Source organism: Notechis scutatus, chromosome 4, assembly GCF_049901735.1.
Source record: "Notechis scutatus isolate UNSWTSFEM ecotype Mainland chromosome 4, rNotScu1.2, whole genome shotgun sequence".
NCBI classification, from domain to species: Eukaryota; Metazoa; Chordata; class Lepidosauria; order Squamata; family Elapidae; genus Notechis; species Notechis scutatus.
The window spans coordinates 8,271,809-8,292,740 of NC_142012.1; the positions used below are offsets into that span (position 1 = coordinate 8,271,809).

At 41.7% G+C, this 20,932-nt stretch overlaps 1 protein-coding gene across 1 annotated transcript; it reads right to left on the reverse strand.

The window, feature by feature from the left end:
- Positions 1-9,477: 9,477 nt before the first annotated feature.
- On the reverse strand, positions 9,478-16,783 carry NPFFR2 (neuropeptide FF receptor 2). The gene is made up of 3 exons (XM_026691004.2): positions 16,456-16,783; positions 13,506-13,605; positions 9,478-10,343 (listed from the first exon to the last, which is right to left on the reverse strand). Exons 1-3 carry the CDS (start codon positions 16,781-16,783, stop codon positions 9,500-9,502), a joined length of 1,272 nt encoding a protein of 423 aa, XP_026546789.2. The 3' UTR covers positions 9,478-9,499.
- Positions 16,784-20,932: the final 4,149 nt, after the last annotated feature.

Sequence of the window (20,932 nt, forward strand, 5' to 3'; positions counted from 1 at the left end):
CTAGGCAACGCTTCGATGAAGTCTCATTCATCATCTTCAGGCTTGTGTCTTCAGCTCTGTGCTTCTCAGAGTGATGTGAGCTTGCAGCTGCTTCTTCTTTTTAACTGCTAGTGGGGTGTGACTTGATTGGGTGGGGCTTGGCTGTGTTCTGATTGGGTGGGGTGTGTTCCCATTGGTTGGGGGTTTGGCTGTGTTCTGATTGGTTGGGGAGTTGGCCGTGTTCTAATTGGCTGGAGGTGTGTTCTGTTCAGGTGGGGGGCTTGGTTGTGCTCAGGTTAGTCTTAGTTGCTGGGGATTTTAGCTGGTGAGCTGTGATCTTGCTGTTTGGCTTCGAGTTCGTGGTCGTGCCGCATCTTCATGGTGGGGGTCAGTTCGCTTCATGTATGGCTCGGAGGGGTTTGAAGTGGGTAGTGATGCAGCTGCAGTGTGGCTTCTGGTCCGTGGTCGTGTCTCATCTTCTGTGAGGGTGTGAGTCTGCTTTTACATGGAAGTGTGGTGGTGGCATCTTGTGTGGCCTCGTGGGTGTGGGTCTGGTGTCATTCTTCATGTTAGGTACTCGTCTGTTCATGAGGGCGGGTTTCCAAATGGCTGGTAGGCGGGAGGTGTCATCTCTTTTATTCATGCTGTGTGGGTGTTTTTCTATCTCTATGGCTTCTCTGATTATTCTGTTGTTGTTGAAGTGTTCGGTTTTGGTGATAGTTCTGGTATTTTTAAAGTCAATCTCATGTCCTGTGGCTTTGAGGCGTTGGACCAGGGAAGAAGTCAGTTCTTCTTTTTGATTGAGTTCTTATGTTCTTCAATGCATGCACTTATTCTTCTGTTAGTTTGTCCAATGTATGTGCTGGGGCAGGCGGTGCAAGGGATTTAGTATACTCCTTGGTTTTCTAACTCGATTTTGTCTTTGGGGTTTCTTAGGATGGTGGATATTTTTCTGTTTGTGCAGAATGCTGTTTTAATGTGTTTTTGGAGGATCTTGCTGATTTTGTCTGTAGTGCCTTTTATATATGGGAGGAGGGCTTTGCCGTTCTCTTGTTCTCTGTCTTGGATTTTAGTTGGGGTTTCTTTTTGGATTAGGTGGGTAATCTTCTTTCTTTGGAATCCATTGGCTGTTAGTACGTTGGTGAGCGTGTGTAGTTCAGTTTTTAGGTGTTGTTCGTCGGCAAGCATTTTGTTCTGGAGATGAGTGTCTCGGCTATGGAATTGATCTGTGCTGGGTGGTGGTGTGAGAGTGCGTGTAGATAGCGGTTTGTATGTGTTTTCTTCTGGTAGATGGTGTGTCCTAGGGAGCCATTGGATTTTTTGTATACCAAGACATCTAGGAAGGGAAGTTGATTGTTAGCTTCTGTTTCCATGGTGAATTGTATTTTGGGGTGTAGGCTGTTGAGGTGTGTGAGGAAATTGTTCAGTTTTTCTTTCCCGTGTGGCCAGATTATGAAGGTGTCATCTACGTACCTGAGCCAGAGTTTGGGTTTGTGATCATATTTTTCTAGAGCTTGTGTTTCAAAGTGTTCCATGTAGAGGTTTGTGATGACAGGTGAGAGGGTGATCCCATGGGTGCTCCTTCTATTTGTTTGTATTTTTGTCCATTGTAGGTGAAGTATGTATTGGATAGGCAGTGGTTGGACAGATCTAGGATGTACTTGGGGGTTGTATTTGTTTTGGATGGCTGTCAAGGCTTCTTTTATTGGCACTTGGGTGAAGAGGGATATGACATCGAAGCTCACTAGTAGGTCGCTGGGTTGTAAGTTTTGTTTCTTTATGATCTCGATGAACTGGAATGAGTTTCTTACATGTGAGTTGATGGATTCTGCATAGGGCTGTAGTTGTTTGGCGAGAAATTTGGCTAGGTTTTGTAGAACACAGCCAAGCCCCCACCCAATCAAGTCACTCCCCCACTAGCAGTTAAAAGGAAGAAGCAGCTGCAAGCTCACATCACCCTGAGAAACACAGAGCTGAAGACACAAGCCTGAAGATGATGAATGAGACTTCATCGAAACGTTGCTAGATACTTCCAATCTTACGTGGAGAAAACCCGAATAACCAAAGATCCACATACAAATACCCGCGAGAACCTCAGAAAACACACACACACACACACACACACACACACATATATATGTGTATATGTATATGTATATGTATATGTATATGTATATGTGTATGTGTATGTGTATGTGTATGTGTATGTGTGTGTGTGTGTGTGTGTGTGTGTGTGTATATATAGACGGACACAATACAGAAGCCTGATGATGGCAGATGAGATTCTGCTGAAACGTTGCTACAACTTTAAAAGAACTACAATGACGTGGGAAAATACCCGAACCAAGCCGAACACCATACATGTGAGTACCCGCGAAAACTTAAGAAAACATAATTTTTTTTTTTACTATCGGTTCTGTGGGCATTGCTTGGTGGGCAGGGTGTGGCTTGGTGGGCATGGCAGGGGAAGGATACTGCAAAATCCCCTTCCCTCCCCACCCCACTAACCTGCTTTCCAGCTCCGTTCTCCTGTGCAGAGCAACCAAAGGAGACCCAGCCAATCAGCTGGGACTCGGGAGGCAGAGAATAATTGGGGGTGGGGCCAGTCAGAGGTGGGATTGGCCGGTTCTCTGAACTATTCAAACTTTCCCCATACCGGTTCTCCAGAACTTGTCAGAACCTGCTGAATACTACCTCTGGTATACTAGCTGGATACCCGTGCTTCACAACAAAACTTTGTGATCGGGCTATGCAGGAGAAATTCAGTTCACAATCCATTGGCTCAGTGGTGGTTGGTGAATGAAATACATAAGGGAATATCGCTCCCACTGCCTTGAGGCTGGAAGCAGTTCTATAGGTGGATTGCGTAGACATTTTGGTGAGGTACTGACGTTTAGTACTGTAAGGAGCCCCAGACCACTTTTGAGTGAATAAGTGGAATGTCTGCCAGTTTGAATTGAGGTAACAGAATGTGAGGCAACTGGCAGATGGAACAGAATTCTTTTCAGGTAGGGTGGGGGAGTAGAATGTCTAACTCCTTAGCATCAGAGTGTGTTAATTGCTGTATAAGAAATACTAATGATCTGATGGTCATTTAGAAAAATCCTTTCTTAGCGAGCACCTAGAAGCCAAGAGGATCATACGTGCCGGATTTCAAGGCTTTACGGTTTTGGAGATTTTGTATGTATATATTCGGCATTTTTTACAATGCCAAACAGGCCACTTTCCAATATTCTTCTATTTTATTCTTTTATTTTATTTTATTCTTTTTAAAAAAAAATTAATTACATTTTATTGGGTTTTTTAAAAATCAATTACATTTCTTAGAGCTTAATAAACATCGTGTTATCTGGGTATTTAATTTGCTTAACAATACTGATTCCATTCTTAATCTCCAACCCTTTTTTTCCAACCACTGATAAAATAGATCCCATGTTTGATAGAATTCTGTATCTTCTTTCTGTTTAATTTTCTATGTCAATCTGTCCATTTCTGCACAGTCTAGTATCTTCTTAATTATCTCTTCATCTCATGGTGTTTCTTCATTTTCCAATGTTGTGAGAAGATAATCCTCACTGCTGTTACGACATGTAATATTAAATACATACTTTTCTTATCTAATTTTTCTGATATTATACCTAATAAAAACAGTTCAGGTTTAAAATCTATGTGCTTCCCTATTATCTTTTCTAGCTACTTTCCAATATTCTTAATATACAGGTTGTCCTGACTTACAACTGTCCATTTAGTGACCATTCAAAGTTACAACAGCATTGAAAAAAATGATCATATAATTTTTACACTTGCCCTTGGTTGCAGCATCTCCATGGTCACGTGTGTTCAAAATTCAGATGCTTGGCAACTGAGTCATATTTATGACGGTGGTGTGAAAAATGCTCACTTTTTCCAGGGCGGCTGTAACTTCGAAGGAATGGTCTTAATTTGAGGATTACTTGCATCTATAAAGGACTCATTTGGGATTTTCTGAAGCAAATCCTCTCCTTGTTTTTTAAAAAAAATGCATCTTTGCAGGCAAAAACCTAATAGTGTTTTTAGCTTTATCACGTCTCGTATTGTAGACAAAATTTAACAGCACTTAATTTTATTGTATGGATCGTATTGTATGGATTGTATGATAATCTTATGGTAAGAACATTGGCTGTGCAGGTTCTTGTTTAACCAAGTTAAATTTAATCATTTAAAATGGCACGAGGAGCCCTTGTCCTCCTGATGAATTTGCAACCTTTTTAAATACACAATCAAGGGATAGAGAGCTTCAGTAAACAGCCAATGAAGAGTTATTCACTGTGGTAAAAACCTTACCCTTTTTTGTTGCCAACCAGTCCAGAAGCAAATTAAGAAAGACCAACTCACTGCTATGATAATAACATTGCAAGCAATTGTTTTATTTGTTTATGGAAAGTTGGTGTTGTTGTACTCCAACATGGCTCAAAACTGTACAATCCCAAAAAGTAGAGCATGCTGGGAGATGTTTCACTCACCATTCAGTAAAGTGAGTTTGAGATGAAACCCATGATTAGGATCTGCTGGTTGCTTCTGCTGATGCACCAACCACCCAACCCGACTCCAATTCTCTTGGCCTACCGTGCCAATTGTAATGTGAAGCAGAAGGAAATACAAGCCAGGATAACACAAGTGTTGGAAAGGACCTTGGAGGTAGACTGGGTGAAACCTGGCTTAATAGCAGTAACTGTGAGAGGGATCTTGGAGTCTTAGTGGACAATCAGTTAAACATGGGCCAATAATGTGCAGCAGCAGCCGAAAAAAAGCCAACACAATCCTAAATTGCATTAACAGAGGGATACAATCAAGATCAAGTGAGATACTAATACCACTTTATAAAGTCCTTAGCAAGACCACACCTAGAATACTGCATCCAGTTTTGGTCACACATTATAAAAAAGGATGTTGAGGCTCTAGAAAGAGTGCTAGGCACTGATGATGTTACCTAATTGGGTAATGAAATGTCTGCAAGAAAACAACCAACCTGAAAATAAGGAGAGACTTTCTGACAGTGGGAACAATCAACCAATGGAACAGAAGTTGCCCTCGGAAGTTGTGGGAGCGCCATCACTTGAGACTTTCAAGAAGAGATTGGACTCCCATCTGTCAGAAATGGTGTAGGGCCGTGATGGGGAACCTATGGCACGGGTGCCACAGGTGGCACGCAGAGCCATTTGTGCGGGCACGCAAGCCCCAGGCAAACTTACCTGCACTGCGCATGTGCGTGCCTCCCAGTTGATTTTCAGGCCTTTTTCGGCCTCCCAAAGGCTTGAGGGAAGCCTCTGCAGCCTTTGAAGGCCGAAAAATAGGCCCATTTTATCACTTCTGGTATTTCTGGAAATACCAGAAGTGACGAAACAGGCCCATTTTTTTGGCCTGCAAAGGTTGCAGAGGCTTCCCTCAAGCCTCTGGGAGGCCGAAAAAGAACTCAAATGGGCCGAAAATCAGCTGGGAGGCACAGTGCAGGTAAGGGGGCGACGGTGGGGGGGTTGCACATGCATGCACATGGGGTGTGTGGGGCCGTGCGCATTGCCTTCTGGGTGCTGGCATGTGAGCATGCTAGCGCAAGCACGCAGACAATTTTTGGCACAGGAGCCCAAAAAGGTTACCCACCACTGGGGTAGGGTCTCCCGCTTGGGCGGGGAGTTGGACTAGGTGACCTACAAGGTCCCTTCCAATTCTGATTATCTGTTATCATAATCAATCTCAGAGTGCACTCCCACAGATTATTTAAAGTTTCAAATCAGGTTCTTCCAGAGTGTGCCATTTTTCCTGTGCCCAGAAGTTGCAAATAAACTTTAATAAAAGTCTGCTCTGTTTAACAAATGCCTTATTGTTCTGTTCTCCTTTCACCTATCTGAAAAGTACTTAACAGAATACAGAATAATAGAGTTGAAGGGACCTTGAAGGTCTTCTAGTCTAACCCCCTGTATCAGCTGGAGACCCTATACCAGTCCAGACAAATGGCTGTCCGGTCTCTTCTTTAAAAACTCCAGTGATGGAGCACCCACAAATTCTGAAAGAAAGTCGCTCCACTAATTAATTGTTCTTACTATCAGGAAATTCCTCCTTAGTCCAGGTTGCTTCTATCCTTGATTAGTTTCCATTGCTTCTTGTATTGCCCTCAGGTGCTTTGGAGAAAAGATCAACCCCCTCTTCTCTGTGACATTCCCTTAAATATTGGAAGACTGGCTATCATTTTGCCCGAGTCCATTTTTCATTAAGACTAAACATAGAATATGGAATAACAGTTGGAAGGGACCCTGGAGGTCTTTTAGTCCAACCCCTTGCTCAAGCAGGAAATTCTATGTACCATTTCAGACAAATGGTTATCCAATCTCTTCAACTGAAATTGAAACAGGACAGACAAAAGTATAAACATAATGATTGGAAAGACATTGAAACTTAGAAAAAGATAGATAATTGAATTTAGATAGATAATTAAAAATAAAGTGGAGAAAACCAAGGGAGGGGGGAAACTATGGAGAAAATGTTAAAACAGTAATAAGATATGGAATAGAACACAAAGATGAATATGAAATTGAGTTTGTGTCTGTATGAAGAAGTGATAACCCGGGATCATGCTAATTCTCCAAAAAAGATGTTTTATTTGTATTATGTTTTTGTGAAAACCCAAATAAAATTTATATTTTAAAAATGGTTATCCAAACTCTTCGTAAAAACTTCCAGTGTTGGAGCATTTACTTCTGGAGGCAAGTAGTTCCACTGTCAGGAAATTCTTCCTTATTCTGGGTTGCTTCTCTCCTTGATTAGTTTCCATCCATTGCTTCTTGTCCTGCCCTCAGGGGCTTTGGAGAATAAACAGTTCCTGCAACCATTCATCCGTATCTTTTATCCTCCTAATGCTCTTTCTTTAACTCCTTCCTACTCTTCCATCCTCTTCCTGTTTTCCCTACAAGAATAACCCCTTGAGATGAGAGAAGGACTGGCTGAAATTCACTCATCTGGTTTTACTGTGTTTTCTAACATATCCAAATAAATTGCCATGGTGGTTAGAAGCAAGTGTTTTGTTGGCCGTTGGCAAGCAGGCGAATGGAAGCTTATTTTACATTTCAAGGTAAAAGTGTACAGGTATATATAAATAAAGCACGCTGCCTTTGAGCATATGGGATTGCAGTTCCCATGAGGATGAGCTCCCGAATCCCTGATACTCTCAGATGGAAGTTACAGCCAGTGGTGGGATTCAAAAAATGTTACTACCAGTTCTGTGGGTGTGGCTTGGCTTGATGGGTGTGACTTGGTGGGCGTGGCAGGGAAAGGATACTGCAAAATTCCCATTCCCTCTCCACCCCACTAACCTGCTTTCCAGCTCTGTTCTCCTGTGCAGTTCAATCAAAGAAGATCCAGCCAATTAGCTGGGACTCAGGAGGCAGAGAATAGGTGGAGTTGGTAGGGTCAGTCAGAGGTGGTATTTTCCGGTTCTCTGAACTACTCAAAATTTCTGCTACCAGCTCTCCAGAACTGGTCAGAAATGGATGAATACCACCTCTGGTTACCACCCAATGGCAACCAGGAGGGATTGAATTGGAGAAGGCAGTTTAATAAAACTAAAACGCTCCAGTCAAAAGTGTTTTGACTTCAACCTCTACCCAATCAAGCGTAGAGCAGGATCCCCAACCAGCCACGGGCCACAGCATACCAAAAATCGGGCTGTACAGACAGGCAACGCTCCATCCACAGGATGAAGGTAGCACACTCCGCTCCATGGGAACACCCCCCCCCCCATGGAACTGGTCCCTGGTTCCCAAAAGGTTGGGGGGTCACTGTTCTAGAGTAGTAAAGAAAATATTCAGAGGGGTGCTACCATGTTTTCCTGAAAATAAGACCCAACTGGAAAATAAACCCTAGCGTGATTTTTCAGGATGCTCATTATACAAACCCTACTTCAAAAATAAGCCCCAGTTAAGACTGTCAGTCAGGCGGATGCATTTTAGTACCGTATCCCCCCCGAAAATAAGACCTAAGCGGAAAATAAGCCCTAATGCAACTTTGGGAACAAAAATTAATATAAGACCCGGTCTTATTTTGGGGAAAAGATTGTATTAGTCACCTAAAAGAGCAAATAGAAGGACTTTGAGGTAACACCTTTCATTCCTTAATTATTGAACCTTATTCTCGAGGAATCATGAGGGCTGCTCACTTCCCCTCTCAAAATAAAGAAAAGCAGACATAATTTTTTATGCATAAAACCTGTGTAAGTTTTAAGCCCATGTTCCTTTAAGAGAAAGCTCACAGGAAACTAAATGTTTATGTACTAAGTCAGGGGTAGGGAACTATGTCCCCTTTATGACAAGTCATAAAAGAGCCATCTCTGCTGTAAGTTATGGCTATTGGATGCTGGAATGGATTTACTCCAGTGATGAGATTCAATTTTTTTTTTTTTACTACCGGTTCTCTGGGTGTGGCTTGGCAGGGGAAAAATACTGTAAAAACTCCAGTCAGTGGTAGTATTTGCTGGTTCTCTGAACTGCTCAAAATTTCCGCTACCGGTTCTCCAGAACTGGTCAGAACCTGTTGAAGACCACCTCTGATTTACTCTTTATATCCAAGAATTTATATTTTGATAGAGACCCAGAGTTATGTGAACTCTCGAATGGGAAGTGATGATCTCCGACTCTTCAGGTATAAACATCTCTTGAAAAAATGGTTTTCTTCTTTAAAAAAAATACTCTCTATACAGTATATGGCAACTGACTGCGTCCTATAAGGATCCACCAGTAGCACTTTGAGACTTCTTCCGTGGGATAGTCCAAACATTATATATAGAGAGAAATAACACAATCTCTCCTATTTCTTATGGATCTTGGAAAAATACTTTCCCTCAAAATTCTAATAAATCAACCTCAGGTAGTCCTCAACTTACAACCACAACGAGAACTGGAAAGTTTGTTGCCAAGTGAGATTGTTTGTTAAATGAGTCGTGCCCAATTTCATGACCTATTTTGCTATGGTCATTAAGGGAGACACCATGGTTGTTAAGCGAATCTGGCTTCCCTCGTTGACTTTGCTTGTCTGAAACAAGCTAGGAAGGTCACCAATGGCAATCCGTTGCCAAGTTTCCAAATTTTGATCATGTGACTTGTGGGCGGGTGGGAGGAGAGCTCTGATAGTCAAAATTGTGAGGACTGGTGGCAAGTCCCTTTGTTCTGTGCTGTTGTAGCTCTGAATTGTCATTAAATGAATGGTTGTAAGTCAAGGACTACCTGTAGGAGACAGAAATGATTCAATACAGCTAGAAGATCTCAAAACACCAGTCTTATTTTTTTTTCCCCCATAGATGGGCTCGAATGTCATGACTGATGCATCCATTAAAGGCCACGTTTCCTCAACCTTGGCAACTTTAAGATGTGTGAACTTCAACTCCCAGAATTCCCCAGCCAGCTTGGAGAATTCTGGGAGTTGAAGTCCACCAAACTGAAAGTTGCCAAAGTTGAGAAACCTTGAATCGGGACATCCATCCAGCAGCTGAGGTAGTTCAAAGAAAGTCTTGTTTAGCGTCATTGTTGTTTGAAGCACGTTTTACATTCTCCAACACCAGAACCTGCGTCTTGTCCACCCAGTTGCCCTTTTGAGTGGACCGCCCGGCAACACATGAGGATAGATCATGGTCTATCTGCTGGGGAATGGTGGCTGGCAAAACCGCATTGCTTTGGGCCCGTTGAGAATACATTTCCCGAGGTATCTCCTCCCCAGAGCAGAGCTGCAGGTGGAAAGCAGCTTGGAAGCCTCGACGGAAGTTCTTGTTGAAGAAGCCGTAGATGATTGGGTTGACGCTACTGTTGAAGAAGGCCAACCAATGGGCAAAGGGGTAGACATAGATATTGATGATCTTATACTGTGCCTCGTCCAGTTCTGCATAATCGGACAGCATGGCCAAGGTCCACAGGGGCAACCAGGAGACGATAAATAATAGAGCCACGATGATCAACATCTTGATGACCTTCAACTTCTTCTTGTATATGGAGTGGCGCTCGTGGCCTTGCTTCCCAGAGGCAAGCACTGTGTTGAAGAGCGTAATCCCTATCCGAGCATACATGATGACGATGAGTGACAGGGGAGCCAAGTAGATGTTGGCGAAGAGGACAGTGGTGTAGATCTTCTTCATGTCCTCGTTGGGCCAGTCTTCCCGGCACCAGTAGATGGGACGGGTTTGGTTGTCCTCGCCAAGAATGACCTGGAAATGCTTTTCTTCTATTAGCTTCAGCATAACAGCAGAGGGGCACATGATGACAATAGCCAGGACCCAGATGATGGCTATCAACATAAGTGCTATCCATACGGTAAGTTTTGGTTTAAAGGGATAAACAATAGAACGGAACCTACAAGGGGGAGAAGAAGGAATAGTTACATTCGTCAAACATCAACACTGTGGAATAGCCACCTTATCAACAGCGACACAGAGTTGATTTTTATTGTGCTAAGAACTACAGAATCACGACAGAATAACCCAGAGTTGGAAGGGACCTTTGAGGTCTTCTAGTTCAACCCAATGGCGGAAGATCCTATTCCATTTCAGACCAATCTCTTCTTGAAAACCTCCACTAATGGAGCACCCACAACTTATGAAGGCAAGCCCTTTCACTGATTTTATTATTCTCACTGTCAGGATTTTTTTTTCTTGTTTTTTTATATACCACAAATCCATTCCATTTCAATCGTACGTCAATTAGGTACATATTTCAATTATTTAACCATTATAAATAATGTTCTTCTTATCAAATCTAACAATACAACAATAATCACATCCCCATGTAAATAATAGTATCAAATATATCTATTACATTAATTTCTCTAATTCTCTAAGTCTATAATACATCAAATCTTTTTTAATTTGTTCTATTTTCTATCCATTGATAGAACAGATCCCATACCATATAATATTCAGTTTCTTCTTTTTCTGTGATTTCTAGTGTCAATCTATTCATTTCTGCACATTCAAATATATTTTCAATTATTTTCCCCTCTGTTGGTATTTTATCACTCTTCCAATTTTGGGCAAATACAATTCTAGCCGCTGTTAAAACATGTATAATTAAATAAGTCTTTTCTTTACTATAACTTTCTGGTACCATTCCTAATAGGAATATTTCAGGCTTCAAATCTATATGTTGTTTAATCATTTTTTCCAACATGTATGTATTTTAGTCCAATACCTTTTAGCCTCTGTGCAATTCCACCACATATGATAATATATTCCTGGCGTTTGATGACATTCTGTCATCAATCTGTCAAGGACCTTGGAGTTCTCATATCTAATGATCTAAGTGCCAGAGCTCACTGTATCAGCATTGTCAAAAAGGCATTAAGAGTTGTAAATCTAATCTTCCGAAGCTTCTCCTCTGGAAATGTTGAATTGCTAACTAGGGCATACACAACTTTTGCTAGACCAAGCTCATCTGTCTGGAATCCGCACTGCATATTGGATATTAATACAATTGAGCAAGTCCAGAAGTATTTCACGAGAAGAGTACTACACTCCTCTGCTTGCAACAGAATACCCTATATCACCAGACTTGAAATTTTGGGCTTGGACAATCTTGAACTACGCCGCCTACAGTTGGACTTAAGCGTAGTACGCAAAATTATCTGCTACAATGTCCTACCAGTCAATGTCTACTTCAGCGTCAATCGAACAAAACAAGAGCATACAACAGATACAAACTCAATGTTAACCACTCCAAACTTGATTGCAGAAAGTACGACTTCAGCAACAGAGTGGTCAATGCCTGGAATGCACTACCTGACTCTGTAGTTACATCCTCAAACCCCCACTCCTTTAACCTCAAACTATCCACTATTGACCTCACCTCATTCCTAAGAGGTCTGTAAGGAGTGTGCATAAGAGCACCATCGTGCCTTCCGTCCCTGTCCTATTGTCCCCATTTAATCGTACCTATTTCCAACATTTCATTGATTTATCTTTAAACATTTTCACTAGGCTCGCTGGCGATAAGTGCCATCTATAAAACATCTTAGACAAATTATATGCTGTTGATATTGTCGGTTTATAATTTCTATCCCATAATTTCTGCCACCTATCCAATTCTATAGCATGTCCAAAAAAAAATTGCCCATGCAATCATTGTTTCTTTAACTTGTTCTTCTTCCAGCTTGACACTCAATAGATAACAGTATAGTTTTTTAATCAATTTATCCTCTGCTCTAATTAGTATTTTATCCAGTTCTGTCAACTCTTTCTCAATCCTTTCATCTTTAATATCTTTTTCATACCTTCTTTGTGTCTGCATATATGAATACCATTTTATATCTAATCCTTATTCGTTTAATTCTTGTTTTGTTTTGAGCTCACCCTTTTCATTTAAAATATCTTTATATCTAGTAACATTTCACTGATTTTATTATTCTCACTGTCAGGAATTTGGATCCCTCTCTGAAAAGTTTCCTTCTGTTGCTTCTTGTCCTGCCTTCTGGTGCTTTGGAAAATAGATTGACTCCCTTTCTCTGTGACAGCCCCTCAAAGAGTGGAAGACTGATGTTATGTCACTCCTAATTTTTCCTCTTCGTTAGACTAGACATACCCAGTTCACACATTGAATGCTTTAGCCTCCAGAATTCTTATCATCTTTGTTGTTCTTCTCTGCATTGTTTCTATTGACTCAACATCTTATATCTTACTTCTTGTCCTGTCCTTTGATGCCTAAGAATTTTCTAGTTATTTTTGTCTTTCTTTCTCTTTTTCTTCCTTCCATTTTTCTTTCCTTCTCTTCCTTCCTTTCCTTCCTTCCTTTTTTCTTTCTCTTTCTGTCTCTTCCCTTCTTTCCTTCCTTTCTTCCCTCCCTCCCTCCCTCCACAACTAGACTTCAGTCCTAATCTCTCTCTCTCCCCTATATCTTTTTTTCTCTTTCTTTTTTCTTTCTTTCCTTCCTTCTTTCTCTCTCTCCTTCTTTCTCTTTCCTTCCTTCCTCCCCCCACCCTCCCAAACTAGACATCAGTCCTAATATCTCTCTACCCCTGTATCTCTCTCTCTCTCTCTCTTCTTTCTTTCTTTCTTTCTTTCTTTCTTTCTTTCTTTCTTTCTTTCTTTCTTTCTTTCTTTCTTTCTTTCTTTCTTCTCTCTCTCTCTCTCTCTCTCTCTCTCTCTCTCTCTCTCTCTCTCTCTCTCTCTTTCTTTCTTTCTTGGCTAAAGAGAAACAGTAATCTACAAAGGCCACCATTTTTCTATCAAACATTATAAAAAGAAAACTAGAACTCTGAATACACATACAATTAATTTGATCGATTATGACTTTGGAACAGTGCTTGCGCTTCTAAGTTTCCTTAACTATATTACACAATCGAAATTTAATATCACAGTGCAGAAACCTCTCAGCAAAAATAAATGAACTGTGGACCTAAGTGTCTGTGCTTTCTATCCTCATTTTCACCCTGATCTCACTATACCAGCATGTTCTTCTAAGCAACAGAAGAACAACTGATTCTTGTACTCTCTATCAAATTTTGAGGTTCATACGAAGCCATACCTGTCAACTGCAATGGCCACCAAAGTGAAGACAGAAGCAGAAACAGATATTCCTTGGACGGTGCCGTTCATTTTGCAGGCAATGCTCCCAAAAGGCCATCCTGGAAAAGGAAGCATTGTTTTAGATGAAAATGTTGACAACCATATTCAATTCTTTGCACTTTAGTGGACAAGCAAAGGGCTACACGCAGGGGTCTTCAAACTTGACAGCTTTGAGACTTGTGGACTTCAACTCCCAGAATTCCTCCTCCAGTCATGTTAGTTCAGGAATTCTGGGAGTTGAAGTCCACAAGTCTTAAACTTTCCAAGTTTGAAGACCCTTGGGCTACAGCATGGAATAACTTTTATATTAAAAAGGACTGGTTTTTTTTTAAGGAACTGAATTGCATAGGCTGAGCTTATATCATCATATTAGATGATTAGGGGACTGGAGGCTAAAACATACGAAGAGCAGTTGCTGCAACTGGTCATGGCTAGTCTAGTGAAGAGAACCAGGGGAGACAGGATAGCAGTCTTCCAATATTTGTGGGGCTGCCTCAGAGAGGAGGAAGGGGTCAAGCTATTTTCTAAAGCAGCTGAAGGCCAGACAAAGAACAATGGATGGAAACTGAACAAGGAGAGATTCAACTTGGAAATAAAGAGGAATTTTCTGACAGTGAGAACAATCAACCCATGGAACAGAAGTTGCCCTTGGATGTTGTGGGAGCACCATCACTTGAGACCTTCAAGAAGAGATTGGACTGCCATCTGTCAGAAATGGTGCAGGGTCTCCTACTTAGGTGGGGGGTTGGACTAGATGGCCTACAAGGTCCCTTCTTAATCTGTAAGTAAATATTACATTGATAATATGATTTGTTTGGTTGTGGTTTAACGTGTGAAAGTAACTATGACCGGGTTTATAATGTACCGTGTTTGGGAACCCAAATAGCAGTGCAATCAAGCAAATATGGTAAAACAATCCCTAATTTTCAAACCAACTGCCATGATCCGTATTACTTGATCATGAATGATGATATAGGATGATGCTTGGGAGGAAAAAACATTTTTGGACACACAGAGGTGTGTTAGCAAGATACAAACCTAAAAGGAATATGTGCTAATAGCAATAGCAAATAGCACTTAGACTTATATACTATTTCACAGTGCTTTACAGCCCTCTCTAAGCAGTTTACAGAGTCAGCCTCTTGCCCGCAACAGTTTTGGGCCCTCATTTTACCCACCTCAGAAGGATGGAAGGCTGAGTCAACCTTGAGCCTGGTGAGATTCGAACTGCCAAATTTGCAGGCAGCCAGCAGTCAGCAGAAGTAGCCTGTAGGGCTGCACTCTAACCACTGCGCCACCGTGGCTCATAATAGGGGCAATCTTGAAGTCCTCAGTTCTCAGGACAGTCATACTTTGGTACTTGACTGCTTCAAAACTCATTGAATTCGGTATTCAACATATTTTGAAGCAGAAGTCTTGTCCCAACCCTCGTCTTTCTCCTGGTAGTCGACATAGCAAGGAAGAACTTGCTGATGTCGGATGCCTCCTGACTCGCTAGCTCTTCCAGTCGAAATAGCAGGTCACATGGTAAGCCAAATGGTTTTCTTGGTAGCCATCAGTTTCAGTATTCGGCAGAATGAATTACCGATGAGGACTGAGGTACCACTGCAATTGATGTTTCTTGTTATGAAGAAAACAACTCTTTCTTGAGGATAGTAATAGTAGACAAGTGAGGAGATAACTTCATCTTCTTTTAATGACCCCATAATCCCTTGTGGGGTGGACTCTAAATGGAGCTGAGTTTTTACTGGCCAGATGCCCTTCCTCTCACCAATGAGGAGTTATATTCAGCAGATACAATTCTCATCGTGCCCAGAGAGAGAATGATATATAATTATTAAATAAGCAATTATTGCAGTGAGCCTTGATTATTGGTTTTTGGGCCCTATATTTGATTCCAAATACTGTAGGCAGGTCAGTCCTACAAGGCAGACCAGGTTAAGAAAAAACAAACTGCAGGGAAGCCTCACAACAACAACTACTACTACTACTACTGCTACTACCAATACTTCTATTTAGATTGTTTATATCAATAGAGGATAAATATTTGTAACTCAGCATTGAACTGTGGGATCCTTGGTGCTCTCTGGACTTGGCTGTTTTTGTCAGATATTTCATTCCCTAACTAAGTAACATCATCAGGGTTTGTGGGAATGTCTTGGTGGTTTGTTGATTGGATGAGAGCAAACCCCACTTCCTTCTAGCATTGATGATTTTACCTAGTTGGGTAATGAGATGTCTGGAAGAGAGCAAATAAGTTCAGAGACCATCAAGAACCCACACTTCTCCTCCTCCTCCTCCTTCCCCTTGTAAACCCCATTTCCTTCTAGCACTGTGATGTTACCCAGATGGGTAACAGGTTGTCTGCAAGACAACAACTGAGTAGAGAGAGCACCAAGGACTCTATTCTACAGGTGACTTAAAGATAAAGGTAAAGGTTCCCCTCGCACATATGTGCTAGTCATTTCCAGCTCTAGGGGGCAGTGCTCATCTCCATTACAAAGCCAAAGAAGAGCCAGCGCTGTCCGAAGACGTCTCCATGGTCATGTGGCCGGCATGACTAAACACTGAAGGCGCACGGAATGCTGTTCCCTTCCCACCAAGGTGGTCCCTATTTTCCTACTTGCATTTTTTTTACATGCTTTCGAACTGCTAGGTTGGCAGAAGCTGGGACAAGGAACGGGAGCTCACACCATTATGCGGCGCTAGGGATTCGAACCTCCAAACTGCCGACCTTTCTGATTGACAAGCTCAGCGTCTTAGCCACCGAGCCACCACATCTCTCACAGGTAACTTACAGTCATGCAATCTGGCAAGTCGGATTGTTGCTTCCCCACCCTTGTCCCTCTTTGACCTTCACGTCAACGATCCCCCCCCAAAAGGCTGCGATGCCCCGTGGGCCGATGTACCTGTAATGATGTTGTCCAGGAGAGTAGTGGGCATGCAAAAGACGCCCACCAGCAGATCGCTGACGGCCAGGTTCAAGATGAAGAGGTTGGTGACGGTGCGCATATGCTTGCTCTGCAGAACGGTAAAGCAGACGACCCCGTTGCCGATCATGCACAAAAGGAAGATGAGGAGGTAGGAGATGATGAAAATGGAAGCGACGAGTGGGTGGTGGAGATAAAAGCCCACATAGGTAATGTTGGCTTCCATTGGACAAGCGTCAACCGAAGCGGTGCAATTTCCCAGAGAGAGTTTGCCCATCGAAGAACCCAGCTCCTCCTGCTGATCCATGTCCGGCGGGGCCTCGAAGCAAAAATTAAACAAACAATACATTAGCGGAGAAGAAAAGGCAATACAGGTAGGTCCTCGTGTTATGACCACAATGGAGCCCAATTTCTCTGGTGCTAAGAATCAAGAATTCTAAGAATTCTGTGGCTGGAAAAATAATATTCTTTTCAAGGTACTTGAAAGTTGAACAGTTTTAATAGGGCTGGGCTAACAAAATTTACGGTGCTAAGCAAGACCGTCGTTAAGGGAGTTTTGCCCACCCCTCTTCTACAGCCTTTCTTGCCACAGTTGTTAAGCGAAGTTGTTAAGTTAGTCACATGATTGTTAAGTGAATCTGGATTCCCCATTGACTTTGTTCATCGGAAGCTCGCAAAAAGAGGATTGTGTGACCCTGTTGTGATTAGCCGTCAGCCAGTGCAGATGGCTGAGGAGAGCGAGGACTCAGATGAGGGGCCAGGACCATCAGGGAGTGGACTGCTGCCTTCAGGGATTGTGGGGGCTGGCAGCAGTGACAAGGAGGTTCCTGAGGAGCCTGTGCCAAGTGCGCGTGAGCACAGGATGATTCCTAGAAGAGAACAGCTGGAGCAGCACAGGCGACTCAGGAGTAAGGATGCAACGTAATGGCCCCTCCCTCCAGGGAATATAAGCCTGGTTTCGAAAGATTTTTGCTTTTGCAGAAAGCAAAAACGTTCTAAGGACTCAGCATTGCGTATGGAGACTTTGGCTTATCTGGAGAATTCTGTCAAGGCTTTTTTGGTTGGACTAATTGGCTGCAAGCCATCTTTTACCTGCAAAGAAGTTAAAGTTAAAGCTGAGAAGGTTTGAGTTGCTGCGTTTGTTTGAGATTTTCTTGCTGGTAACAGGGTTGGGTCAGAACAGACCCCGGGACGCTGCGACTATCGTAAATATGAGTTCAGTTGCCAAGCATCTGAATTTGGATCGCGTGACCATCAGGATGATATAGTCTATAAGTAAAGCGGTTGTGTGAAAAACAGCTATAAGAAAAATGGTATAATTGGATTGAATTAAGACAGATAGAAAATGAAGGAATTAAAGATAAGCAACTTATAGATTAAATGTATATATTCGTACAAAATTCTAAATATTTGTAAATAAGCACAAAAGATAGAAATGGATGAGACGGATGTCACAAAATGGTTAATGTCATGATATTTATTTTTTGTTTTATTTTTAAAATATACAAAAGACTAATAAAGTTTATTTAAGGAAAAGAAAGAAAGAAAGAAAGAAAAACGGTCATAAGTCGCTTTTTTCAACGCTGGTGTAACTTTGGTTACTAAATGAACTATAAGTCGAGGAGGACTTGTATAAGCATCCTCCGCTTACAACCATTCATTTAGTGACATTTCGAAGTTACAATAGCACTGGGGAAAAAAAAACCTTGACTTCGGGCCATTTTTCACACTTACAACCGTTGCAATTTCCCATGGTCCCACAATCAAAATTTGGCAACTGACTCATATTTATGACGGTTGCAGTGTTCCTGGGAGTCACTCGACCCCCTTTTGCAACCTTCTGTCAATCAAAGTCAATGGGGGAAGCCAGACTTACTTAACAATTGTGTGACTAATTGAACAACTGCAGTGATTTACCTCACAGCTGTGGCAAGAAAGAAGGTAAAATGGGCCCAAATCAACCTTTTGTCAGCTTTGGAATCCTTATTAAAAGCTGTCACACAGCTGTGGAGGATGGAAGGGGGAGGGCTGCTGTTTTTTGAGTAGCTTTCAGTAGACAAAATAGATCTATAAATCCTTCAAGGTCATTCTCTCTGGCGCAGCAAGAATTGTAGCTGAAGGGTGATTGGTTCACATGATTTATGATGTGAAAGAAAAGGGGTGGGTGTAGGTTGAGTCTTGTAGGAAATCTGGGAGGAAACTTTAGTTTTGGAATTCCACAGAGGTGCCAAGTTTCTGTTTTAATAAAGCTACTTTGAGATTATGGTTGTCTCGGAGTTACTGATAGGAATGGGTAATTTCTGGAACCCTGGCACCTTTATTGTCAGAGTACAATATGTGTACAATGAGATCGGCTGAGCCTCCCTTCATGCACCCCTCCAACACAACTCACAGTGAAGACAGAAAGTCCCTAACCCAGTGAATTCCTATTAACAAACACACAATCTTATTACACTATGTGACCTTGTTGCACAATGCGCCGGCCTCACAAGTCTATCATATACGCTTATCATGACTGCTTGGGATTACCCGAGCAAATGATTCAATACCTAGAATCATCCAATGTGTTTCCATATCTCTGCAAATCATGCAGACCCAAACTGGATCTGTTTGAAAGAGTTGATACCATAGGAACATGAATAACACCCCTTGACACCACATAGTAGCATCTCTGGACGCCTTAAAAGAAAGATTACTGAACCTTGGGAAAAAAAGACACAACGCAAAAACCTGAACATCCAATAGCTACAAACCATATCTCTACCCAACAACCACAACCCAATCCACAACCCAATCCACAAAAAAACATAAGCCAGACAAATAATGATATCCCAATCCTCATCAGAGAAGCTGTTGAGCGTGAACGGAAATGTCCAAACGCCATCTTATTTGGTCTAGAGGACATCAATGACAATGATGACATCACAACGGTCCAAAACATCATCAGTGATTATCAAGCATCAACCATCTCCCTGATGAAATACTTGACATTCCCGCATTGGCCAAGAGCTCAAAAACAGAGACGGCTCTGTGGCCCCACGCTTCTGCAAGGTCATTTGCAAAAATGAATCAAGCAAACGTAAATTCATTTATACTATAAATTCACTTGCCAAAAGCAACACCAACCATAAGAACCTCCGTTCTCGCCCTGACCTAACCATACAGCAATGTGCCCACTCCCATGTACTCCGCACTGAACTCAAAAAATGTCTAGACGATGGAGAGAAGGACCTGTACATTCACTACCATGCTGACTGTATCAAAAGTAAGTCACACAACCCACAACTCAGCTTTAACCTTCAACACAACCCTACCTCAACCAATCCACCATCACCCAAGACTAGACACGCACGCCCCTAACTACCTCAATTCCAACTACTGCTGGCCTTAAATGCAAGCTACTCAATGCAAGAAACCTTGTGAATAAAATACCTGAATTTCTCCTCTTACTAAATATGACTAAATTCAACATCATATTTGTCTGTGAAACATGGCTCAACGCATCTCTCCCTGATTCCATTACCATAGTAAGAGACTATCATGTTTACCGATCAGATCATGAAATTCGTAGAGGAGGTGGTGTTGCTATCTTCTATAAAAAGTCCTTGCATCTAAAAAACATCCAAGTTACCCAGGAGCTTGCTATTCCTGAGACCATCATCTGTGAACTATCCTTAAATATCACATTTTGATTCTTACTATGTTACAGAGCACCTGATTATGACATAGAACATGTAAACAAGCTAAATTCATTACTAACATGGGCAACATCCTGCCCACACGCTTTTATCTTTCTTGATGACTTCAATCTACTTCATATTGACTGGACCCTAAATGAATATACAACTGAACCCATACACACAACCTTCTACAATGCTGTTACAAATCTGGGACTGGAACAACTAGTAACCAACAACACTAGACTAAACAACTGCCTCGATCTCATCTTCTGCAATAGTTTGAATTTAATTTACAGAATACAAACTAAAGAACCCTTTTCCAGCAGTGACCACAATATGATTGACTTTTGTCTCAACATACGTCCACACAAAAATCATCACAATGACGGAATCCCCAATTATAACTTCAAAAAAGGCAACTATGATCTTATAGACAACGATCTCTCATCCCTTGCTTGGCAATCTCTATTCACTGGATGCAATACTGTTGAAGACCATTACAACATATTTTTACTTGAAGTCAAAAGAGTCATCAAAAGAGTCATCAAAGTTGTAGCAATAACAACTCCAAAAACCAGAAAAAACAGATTACCCATAACAATAAGGAAACTTCAATCCAAAAAGAGATCACTCTGGCGGAAAAACAAATCTGGTCACGTTGCCAATTTCAAAAGCCGATACAAAAATTTATGCCACCAGATAAAGACTGAATGCACCAATTATCACATTAAACAAGAGGAAAACCTTCTACGCACAAATTCCACCAGCCTTTTTTA